At 34.9% G+C, this 11,126-nt stretch overlaps 1 protein-coding gene across 1 annotated transcript; it reads left to right on the top strand.

Moving 5' to 3' along the window:
* Positions 1-24: 24 nt before the first annotated feature.
* On the top strand, positions 25-10,966 carry LOC110060398 (palmitoyltransferase ZDHHC14-like). The gene is made up of 10 exons (XM_020767167.2): positions 25-196; positions 3,767-3,927; positions 4,214-4,369; positions 5,087-5,112; positions 5,289-5,400; positions 6,144-6,198; positions 6,361-6,463; positions 6,799-6,908; positions 7,349-7,436; positions 7,894-10,966. The coding sequence occupies exons 1-10, from the start codon at positions 27-29 to the stop codon at positions 8,035-8,037; spliced, it is 1,125 nt and encodes a 374-aa protein (XP_020622826.2). The 5' UTR covers positions 25-26; the 3' UTR covers positions 8,038-10,966.
* Positions 10,967-11,126: the final 160 nt, after the last annotated feature.

The following is an 11,126-nucleotide window of genomic DNA, read 5'->3' as shown; positions in this document are numbered from 1 at the left end:
GACCGCTGTGAACAGAGAAAACCTCCATGACTGTAAAGCAATACACACCCATCATGTCAAATCGGAATTGGGAGGTTTTTCCTGGGAGAAACAAATTTTATTGTGATGGAAGGATTATTATGGCGAGGAATAACGGCGTCTTTTACTTTACGGTTGTGCTCATTGTAGTTACTAGCGGACTTTTCTTTGCATTTGAGTAAGTATGAAGTTTTTTTTACACCAATCATGAGGTCATGTTTTATTTGTGGAGAGAAGTTGCGGAAATTAACCATTCCATAGCTTAATCTTTATGCAGTAAGTTCTATCACTTAGTCACTCACTTACTTACCAAAATCGGTCACCGTCTCTCGAATTCTTATTTTTCGACACCTGTGTATTAAAAAGTAAGCGTACATGTATAAACTTACTTTTTCCTAAGCGACGAGTTGCAGAAGATTTCCTAAGATATCCAAGTTGTTGTTGAGCTTGTTGTTTGGCGTTTTGTTTGTAAACCTAATAATTCCGCGTCGCTTTTTGATAATTGAAATTGCCGCACTTCATTTTTTGCTTTTTGCGTTTTTTTTCCTATATATTTAACTCATATTTTTGATAACTCAGTGCCAATTTATTTTCTTTGTGCAACTGGATAAGTGTGAATTCTTTAGGCAAACATTTATTTCGCTCCAGTTCTGAGCATAATTGTGCAATAAGAAATTGTACTATTGCTTAGCTAAATTGATGTACAGATATCAAAATAAGAGTTTTTCTTCCTGGCCAATGCAATGCTATTACAAATACTTAGATATAAACTGGTATCTGAAGTAGCCTAGGAAAAATTCTGCCAGGCAAAGCACAATGAGCTTTTTGTGCAAAACTAACATTGTTAGGTTATTTGACAAAATGGGTTTTCATTACGTTGATCAAATAGGGAAATATTGCTTTGTAATAACATGGTTGAGTCTGCTTAGGCCACGTCCATGCGTAAACGTCTACGTCTGTAAACAAATATCTTTTGTACATTTATGACTTTCATCTACATGTTGATGGCATACAACATATGTACAGAAACATATCTTTTTATAATGTTCTCCCAAGTGGATAAATTGATAAAAAGAGAGCCACATATATCTTGTTAGATGTTTTGGTGTGTAGTATCGCTGTATATTTTTACGAGCTGTGCTGTAGGGCGCGTCAAAATACAAACAACAAGTAAAAATATAAAGCGATACTATACACCAAAACATCTAATAAGAGATTTATTATCCAACTGCTGTGGTCAGTAAATTTATCAATGAAAGAAGGAGAGTGTGACAGTTTTGCGCATGCACACTGACCTGTACAGCAAATAAGTTTTCTACTGTACAAATAACTATACAATATTGCTGTATATTTGTACTGTTATCTGGACAGTATTCACTGCAGTTGGATAATAAAGGATCATATTTACTGTATTTTGATATAAACAGCATAAACAGATACATTGCCAAACTTCAGTGGACAGGTGCCCTTGTTTAGTTTATGGATTCATTTATTGGTTAATGTCTGGAAAGGCGAATACAATCACCAGACTCATATGGACAAACAAATTTGTATGCTTTATCAGACGTGTACCTTTATATGGAATTTTATAGAGGTAATGATACAGTTGAGTATTATTCACAAAATTGTCAACATAAAAAGTCAGACAGCATTCCATATCTTTGTCATTGGTCATTTTGGTATTAAACCTCCTTGATACCGGTACCTGTATATGCATGTATTTAAAACAAAGGATATGTTTCATACAAAATTTGTGTGGTAAATTTAATTAACTTGCACTGGGCATAGGCTATGCTGGTGCAGGATTCCAAGAATGATGTAGACATTGTCATGGGTACTTGGGGTAGGCATAATAGAGCAATCAAACAAGGTTGCCCAAAGATTTAGTCTTTGGATGAAGCACTGGTGTGTGACCCATTTGAATGAGTTGTATTCTGATTTAGTGCCTTTTTTGTTTCCACATTTTGCAAAATGAGATTTGAGAGTTTTTTTCCCTATACCAGCTTGACTCTTGCAGACTGTGGAATTTGTTCAATTCCACTCTTAAGTTTCCTTTGGTATTCCACGGAACTACCCCATGGAACCCAAAAGGAACATTTAAGAAAAAGTCAAAGGTTAAAAAATAAATCATAGAAGCTAAAATGTGGAGAAATACGTTTATTTCAGGCATTTTGCAAAACACCCATCTTCATTGTCTTCATTGTCTTCAAACAAAACCGGTCAATAGATAAAGTCCAGAATCTGGGAAATGAAAGAAGGTAAATATGCAAAGACTCTTGCCAAAATTCTGGGCACAGCAATTTTTCTTATGCGAGATATGTGGAGAAATTTTTTACCCAAATTTATAGAGATTTGTATGGAGACACCATGCTGGTGCCCATCCTCATGGGCACCAACATGGCGGCCAGAAACCAACAGAAACATCTGTCACTGAGTTTTGCTATAAAAGCGTGAATATATCCCTCGAGAAACTCTAAAACATTAAAATAATACTTTTTCTAAGACATGAACTGTTCAGATAGCCAAGTTCCCCGGGATAAGTCCCTTTTTTAACCATCATGACAGCTCTCTTGGCTGTCATGTAAATGCCGCGTCAGGCAAAAGCTTAGAAGTTTAAGCGTAGTGTATCACAAAACCAAGAACCCATTCGGAGTGAAAATTTGTATGAATATTAGTTTTCAGCTGCTCTTATACATCATTAAAGTAAAATCTCAGGAAGATCGATAGTTTTGTAGTTTGAACTTTAGTGACGTCATGTGAAAACCAGCTATTCTTTATATTTAGTGTGAATAAGAATAATTATCACGAAAGTTTTGGAGTAAACAATAAATTATTTAGAAACATAAAAATACACTTTAATATTGTACATTTGGTTTGGCCCAAATGAAGCCACAAGAAACTAATTTAATATTTTTGTTTCTGCCCAAGCAAATGTACATACACTGCATATAAAGTCCATTTTTAATAATTTTTATTTTAAGCAGTTAATATGTTACAGTTGTATTTTTTGATTGTGTGTCAGAAATAGCAATAATTTTTTAAGAATAAATATTTAATAAGTTTATGTTGTGTTTTTTATTTTTGTAGCTGTAGATAACCATAAAATCTAATTGCAGTGACTCTTGATTTATTTCAAAGATGATAAATTAATACTGAAAACAAACTATCTTGAAAAATACTGAATGATAGTATGCAGAAATAAAGACGAAAGGTAAATACACACAGATTTCAATCCAGATAACGGCTTGACATGTGTTTTTGGAATTTGCACTGCAGGAAAAAAAGTGTGGTCTCTGATGGCTTGTTTGTACTGTTTCAGAATTTTAGAGACTTTTAAATAGGCCACATTTGATATCAATATTTTAACATCACTCCGACGCTTTCAGGTCAAAATTGTAAATCTCTTAGGTTCCCTTTGTCTCTCAATTCTCAAAAGAGACTTGGAATGGATACAAAGAAGACAACACTAAATATAGAAGTTTGTCCTGAAAACCTTGGAGCCATGTTAGAATATTGATATATCGAACATGGCTTATTGCCTGAGCATTTTCTCCCTAGCCTGTTACTAGTTTCTGTAGTTTCAAACTTGTAAGTCTTTCTGAACACCTCTTTGTCATAAAGAGTGGTCTCAGAGTACATAAAGTGATGGAGAGAACTGCACAACATATACAAATGTACATGTAACATGAATAGTTTTTTATGTAAACTGGATACAAACTATTATGTTGCTTTTTCTTTTCTTTTTCAGTTGTCCATTCTTGTTTGATAACGTTTCACCAGCTGTCCCATTTATTGCAGCCTGGTTATTTATTTTTGTTATGTCAACATTACTTCGAACGGCATTCAGCGATCCTGGAATTGTACCAAGGGCGTCTGCTGAAGAGGCCGCATATATTGAAAAAACCTTAGGTGAGAAACTGAATTGTAAAATAGCCTCTCACATGAAGTGTCTGCCTATGGTGCTAGTCTGATAGTACCACAGGCAAGTTGTCTGGTTTGGGTTTTATTCTCATGACAATCTCATGAGAAAAATCTGATTTTTTTGCACTCTGATATCAGAAATTATGACATGCCTGAACCCAAATATTCAACTTAGTTTGGTAAAGAGCACAGTAAAGCATGTCATATTGTACAGAACAAACTTTGTGTTTTCTCAATTTGTACTATTGATTGTGGTTTTCCTTTCCTCTTTCAGAATCTCCTAATCAAGATCCACAAACTTACAGACCACCTCCTAGAGTGAAGGAGATAACAATAAATGGACAAGCTGTCAAACTTAAATTTTGTTTTACTTGCAAAATATTTAGACCACCCAGAGCATCGCATTGCAGTATGTGTGACAACTGTGTAGGTGAGAAGAAACGTACACAATAATGGACTTCTGTCACATCACCCTGGCCATATTGGTTTCCTTTATCACCAAGCCATAAATTTCCTTCTCTTTGGAAATGAGTTTTTTATTTTGTAAAAATCTTCTCATGTTTGGGGCACCAAAATTGCCATTATGAAAATGCCCTTTCTTAGCCAGAAGTAAAAGCTCCTGACCATTTTGTAACTCAATCAAACCATGTTCTTGAGACTGCATTGTATTTTCTACTCAATGTTCAAGACCAGGCTTCATGATTGTAAACATTAGTCTCCCTGCCTTGATCCCCGTTCAGACCATGTATGCATGTGATCACTGAATTTGACTACAGCAGGTTTCATTTATGAGAAATGAGGGGACATGAAGCATTTTAAATAGTAGAGCGAGGGGTAGAACGTGAAAAGTCTTCTCAAGATTGCCTCTCTTTTATTGGTCATTTACAATTGGACCCCTCTATTTGAAGTGGGTTATTTCAAATTCCCTGTTATTTCAAATTCAAAACCATTTCCCATGGATTTGCTCTTCAGTCATTTACTATCAGCTTTTTTGAACTCCTGCTATTTCAAACTATTTTTTGTTTTTTCCCTGAAAGTTCAAAATAGCATGGTTCCACTGTACTTCTTGTATCATGTGTTTTTTCTTCTTGGATATAATTATATTCACTCCATTACCTGTAGTGATGTTATGTTTCCTTGTTTTCAGAACGGTTTGATCATCACTGTCCCTGGGTAAGTAATTGAACCAGTTGGTTTTCAGCACTTACTCAAGAACAATCTTCAGCTAGTTCTTTGTCACTTTGTGCATTGTTTACATAATAACAATAGATCTATGTACTTTTATAGTGTTCTTTACATGTAGGTATTGATAGTGAAAGTAAGAACTGTTTTGTTTTGTTTTGTTCTAGGTTGGTAACTGTGTAGGAAAGAGGAACTACAAGTTTTTCTTCATGTTTCTAGTTTCATTGTCAATCTACTGCTGTTATCTCTTTGCTTTTGTTGTAACACATCTTGTAATGTGTAAGTGGTTACAACTTTGTGTAGTTTTTAATTCAGTAAAATACATTCTTGTTATGCAATGCTCTGAGCAGTACATCTTGGACTATAAGTTAATGTAAAATATGTTAAGGTTCTGTAGATGTACTTATACTCTATCACAATAATAAATGGTGAGCAACATGGAGAACAAGTGAATATGAAAAAAACAGTATTCTAATAATGAACTGGCAATGACAGCATTACATCTGTAAAACATTTAAGTACCACTCCCCACCCCCGTCAACCCATAACCTACATGTAGCACTAGTCCCAGTGATATTTTATTAGAGAACAAGACAGACGAGTTACTTTGGATGGTGGTGGGGGATGGTTGGGGCAAAGGTGAAGAACCAATCAATCAACTACAAAGGCAAATCATCTCTGAAGCAACACAGAGCACTTCCCTGTGCGTGAGGTTAACTACAATGACCATCAAAAGTGTTGGGACACTTCACAGAAAAATGCAATTTTTGAACGTCTTGTTAACGTTTCCCCTTTTCCTCCTTCCCCCCCCCCCCCCACCCCCGAACAATGTTTTTGGGAGGGGGGAGGCCACAGCACTTACACAACATTGAATTGGGGGGCTGGAGGTATCAGAGAATTAATGCTAGATGCAAATGAATTAGAATAAGAGGTTAAATTTTGAAAAGATTCATTTTCTTAAAGTGTCTCAACTACTTATGTCGCCCATTGTAGGTATTGATTATTTGCTTTTCTTGACATAGTATCTCAAGGTGAAGAGGAATCATTTATTTCTGCTATGAAACAGTCACCTGCTAGATATCCTTTGAAGTACTTTATATGTCACTAAGCAAAAAATCTTGTCATGGACTATGTTGTGGTGTATTAAGTTTTAGTGTTAATTAAAGATGAAGAGCCTGATATTTATCGCATTGTTTAATATTATCTGCGTTAAATTGAATTATCCTTAACTCTTCCTACTATCTTAGAGGCCATTATTTGCTTTTTTTCTATTTGGTCAATAGTTGGATTGACCGGTTTTCACTCATATTTAGTTGCATCTAACCAAACTACAAATGAAGATGTAAGTATAGGTGAACCTGTAATGCTACCTGTTGGGAACTGGGTGTCTGTGTTAATTATGTTACAGTAAAGTCATAAGGTGCAGCTCTTTGCATGCTTGAAGGAGGTCAACCTTGTCCACTGTAATAATGACAATGCTGTGACCACCACAACTCAGACTACTGTTTTCGTTGTTCATTGCATGTACTTACACATGAAAGGCGAGGCTGAGCATACCCATACAACATTTATATGTCAAATTGTCATTGGCAGCCACTTAATGCCACAGAAACCAGGAGAAGCTAGGGCAGAATGGACCTCTTGGCATAGACTTACATGTAGTCTTTGGTTTCATAGATTAAAGGATCATTTTCCTCACGGAGTGGTCAAGGAAATACAAATCCCTATAGCCAAGGATCACTTTGGAAAAACTGTGCTGAAGTTCTTTGTGGGCCACTTCATCCTAGGTACAACTGAACATCAGTATTTTGTTGTATTTTTTGTTTATATTTTTGATCTTTTACATTGGAATTCAAGCTGTTGATGTGAATGATTATTTATTTTTTTGTAACCAACATACACCAACTCCTGTCTGTTTTGTGTAAACTGAAAATGTATTGTTTTATGTTTGTATCAGGTTACAGCTTTTGGGTCAACGTAAGGCACTTACAGTGATCTAGAAATCTTAACATATAGACTCTCTATTCTTAGGTATCTAATATTACTAAAGTAGTTGTAGTTAGGCAGGTCCACATCAGGACTTGGGTCTTGCCAATGTCTGTAAACCTCCATAGTCAAATAAAGTTGTATGTATGTTGTATTTAAATATCTCTCTGCCATATCCATCAATGCAGAGTTCGTCTGTAATTGCCATGCATGTATTCTCACTGTTGGTTTGATTTGTTAGTTTAATAAACAGAAGAGGAGTCATTATACCTGAACCTCCAGAATCAGACAAGTATGGAGCAGTAAGGACAACAACAGCAGCACCTATGGTGAGTATTCCTAAGTGTAAGGAAATAGCACTCTGGACTATGAGAACTCCTATTGTTCACTAGGTCATAGCAAGTTTACCAATATGATTTCACATTTTCTCAAACAGCTGTCTTTTTTTTTTTTTTTTTAAACGAAGGAACCAAAAACTGGCTTACCTTAGTTTCAAAAGGCGTCATGACGCTTTACATCTGAACTCTTGGAGATAAACACCTTTGATGTTATAAGGCGTTAAGTGCACCTAATGCCAAAGATATTTCACTGGGGATTGAGAAAACCAAGAACGCTTTTAATCTTTTCAGAGGTGACAAAAAATTGAAATGGGACCCAAACAACATTTTTTCAATGTATTTTAGGAATTTTCGTTTTTCGTTCCTGCTGTACAGTGTACAAGGTGTATCTGCTTTGTGGGTATGATGGTAAACTATGTGCTTTCTTGGCCTCTTTGTATTTTTGCAGTCTCCAACACAGTTAAGCTCAACAAATGGTGTTAAGCATGATGCCAAGAGAGCAGAAGAAGACAACTTACTGCCAAGAGCCCAAGACCAAGACAGTCTTCAGGCTGACAGTGAGAAGGGAATTGTTAAATTGAGTAGTGTCTAAGAAAGTGCATGCTAGTTAATCAGCGAAACAGGGCACTTAGAAACAGAAACAGTAGTGTGAACCACTTGTAGAGGTGGCAAACAAAACATAGACAGGTGGCAGTTGCTCAAAATCTCAAAAACACTGTGTATAATAGGTAGAGTAATAAAGCCATTGTCTAATAAACTCAGTGAAAACTAAAACTAAATCATTAACTTTACTGCTCATCGAACACTCAATTGGATGGAGGAATGTGTTACCCATCTCAAGTGCCGAGATGGATCTTGGGGTCTCAAAGTGAATCAAAGTGAAAGATAGCATGCAAATATAGTGGCTGATTATCAAAATTCAATTTTGACTCCAGCCTAGTAGTTAATAATTATTACTGCATTGTATCGTGTTTTTCAGTTTCCATTGCATTTTATCATCACTGAAATGTTAAAACAAAAACCTGTACTTACAGTATTGTGTCAACTATAGAAGTATCATCCAGGGGTTTTAATTCAAAGTGGCTGTGGAATATTAGTCTGCATTAGTGGGTCACACATTCACACATTTATCACCAAATGGGTCTGTTTTTCATATCCAATGTACAAATATGTAGTAGCTTTCTCTTGTCATACTTATTTTATTTACATCTAATGGTAACAGGTCAACACTGAGGCTTTCAAACCATAAGTCTTTACTTATTTCTGAATGGGCTTGTAATTAATTTTGCCAAATTTGTAAGCTTCCCCTGTGACTGAATGTACAGGGTTGTATCAGAGTTTTTAGGAAGGAAGCTTTTTGATTGGAATTAGCCGGCATGGAATTAGTAGCTGGCTGGGATAATGAAGTAAACAGAGCTTCTCACCAGTGGCCAACTACTTTTGGCAATTCCGGTATAGCTAGTTGTTGAGAATTGACAGCCACCTTATTTTAGGAGTAGTCATAGATTGGGAATGTGCTTGTGTTCTCAAGTTCAATTTTCATTGTTAATTTTCATTAGTCATAAAAATAAGTGAAAATAGTTATTTATAGAATTTACAGATTGTGTAGTTCAGAAAATCTCCATTCTTCCCCACAGAAGGGATTAGAATTTCCTGGGAGGTGAGGGGGTAAGGCCAGAAATTTTAAAGAAATGTGTCAAGCTTACTTGGGATTTCCAGAGGGTTTTTTTTTTTTTGGGGGGGGGGGGGGTCTTAGAAAACAACCCTTTTGTGGGAGAGGCATGGATATTTTCTGGAACTACACATTACATTTTCTTTTTGTAAGGCTAGAAAACAGTAGACTCGGGTTTTTCCTTTATTCTGGTCTTCTTTTGTAAATATTTCCTGGTTTAAATGCAAAATGTTTGTTAACTTAATTATTTTTTTTAATTTTAAGACTGTCATGATATTGTTGTAGTTACCTATGATAAACTTGGTGAGCTGGTATTTTTAGTATCATATTTTTTTAGAATTTGATTGCTTTACGTGTACCTCTAAGGGAAGCCTTATTCTCAACCACAAATTCCTCTTACTTATTTCCATACATTTCTTATAACAGTTGAGAGAATTCTAAATAATCATGAAATTCCACTGGGGGCAATTTCACTGGATGCCTGATAATGTGTGTTATAATTACAAAATTAAATAAATATTAATACTGATTACTAGTTCTGGGGTTTTCCTGGTTACTGTACAAACAGTTATAATATTATCACATTACTAGACTTGTATATTAGTTGAAACAAGTTCTATTCAGCGTGACATTAACAGTAGACAGCTAGTCACACAGAATGGTAAAAATTCCTTTCTGGCTACCTTACCACAGAAAATTTTTGCAACATCTTGAAGAGGAAATATTTTGTTAGGACAACTTTTTCTGCTTTGCATAATTTATTTAAGTTATCCTATTTTCATTTTGTACTAATATTATGAACAATGCCAAACACGGAGAGCAATTGTCATAATTTTAAATGTATTGTTTTATTTTTTTAGTCACTTGGAAGTTAAATTAGAAGTTGTACAGCCTAGGGAATGTAGTCTGAAGAACATGAGCTCGGTGTTAAGATAGGAATTATTTACTTGATTTTACCTTCATAATTCCGTTGACATTTAATTTTATACTAACATTTTTGGTGGCAACTTTCGTATCAAAATCAACATTAAGTTAAAAAACAATTGAGGGTGCAAAAATTTCCTGTGATAAGGTAGTATGTTTTAAATTTTCACTGTCAATGTGGTTTAAAATGAAATTGGTGATCCAGGCTTTAGCTCTGTTTTGGAACAAGGATTTTGTCGTGTAATAATAAAACTGGATCTTCTCCATGGGATACAATTCTCCCCAGACACCATTTTAACTATAACCTAACTAAACTGTGATTGTTGTGATAATGGGAATACATGTATATGATACAACAATATTTAGCTTTTTACACCAAGGCTGTTTAATTTTGTCCAAAGGCCCTTGAATAATCTTGTTACAAGAGGTCTGTGAATGGGATGAGGTCTTAAAATCAATTAAAGTAGAAACTTAGGGATTCTTTGTTGTCTACTGTGAATAAAATTGACAATCATCGTGATTACTATGATTACTCCTATTATTCATGATGAAAATATTATGATTAAGTATTCTGTTGTAATTACTATTTCAAAACATACTGTTAAACAAAACCTTGACCATTCTGATTTCATTGTGTTGTGTATACATTTTGTACATTATTGTAACTAAAACCAGTCATTAGGCTAAGATTTTCAGTTTCCATTTTGTAATTAAAGTCTAACACCCAACATTTTGGATATGGCAATTTTAATGTTCTTTATCTCATAACAAAGCGACCACATTCTTTCACAAATTTATTTCTGAGTTGGTGTAAATGAAGGGTTAAAGAAAGCAACTGGGATCGGGCGAATAAATAACACTATAGGGTAAGCATCCATTGTTGGTTTTTGGTTTTTGTTCTGGAAAGTAAATTTCTGTGACCATTTTTGTCTTCTTTTATTTCTTTTTGATCCTACTCTTTAATGGCATTAAAGCAATCAGAATGGTGTTTTAATTTCAATTTTCCCTGACTCCTCTTTAAATGTCAATTTTTCTGTGACTCAAAATACAATTCCACAACATTCCCCTGACCTCGAATAATTTTT

The sequence above is a fragment of the Orbicella faveolata genome, unplaced genomic scaffold (assembly GCF_042242905.1).
Source record: "Orbicella faveolata isolate gen_17 unplaced genomic scaffold, um_ofav_v1 contig_12, whole genome shotgun sequence".
NCBI classification, from domain to species: Eukaryota; Metazoa; Cnidaria; class Anthozoa; order Scleractinia; family Merulinidae; genus Orbicella; species Orbicella faveolata.
The sequence above is the reverse complement of the archived record's forward strand: the minus strand, read 5'-3'. Positions and strand labels throughout refer to the sequence as shown.

What these genes read in the sequence shown, in the direction of transcription:
- LOC110060398 (XM_020767167.2), top strand. Translation starts at nt 27, where the DNA reads ATGACTGTAAAGCAATACACACCCATCATGTCAAATCGGAATTGGGAG. An exon ending in TGTAACACATCTTGTAATGT is followed by an intron (nt 5,401 to 6,143) that starts GTAAGTGGTTAC and finishes TTCTTGACATAG; the next exon opens with TATCTCAAGGTGAAGAGGAA. An exon ending in TGTGGGCCACTTCATCCTAG is followed by an intron (nt 6,909 to 7,348) that starts GTACAACTGAAC and finishes TTGATTTGTTAG; the next exon opens with TTTAATAAACAGAAGAGGAG.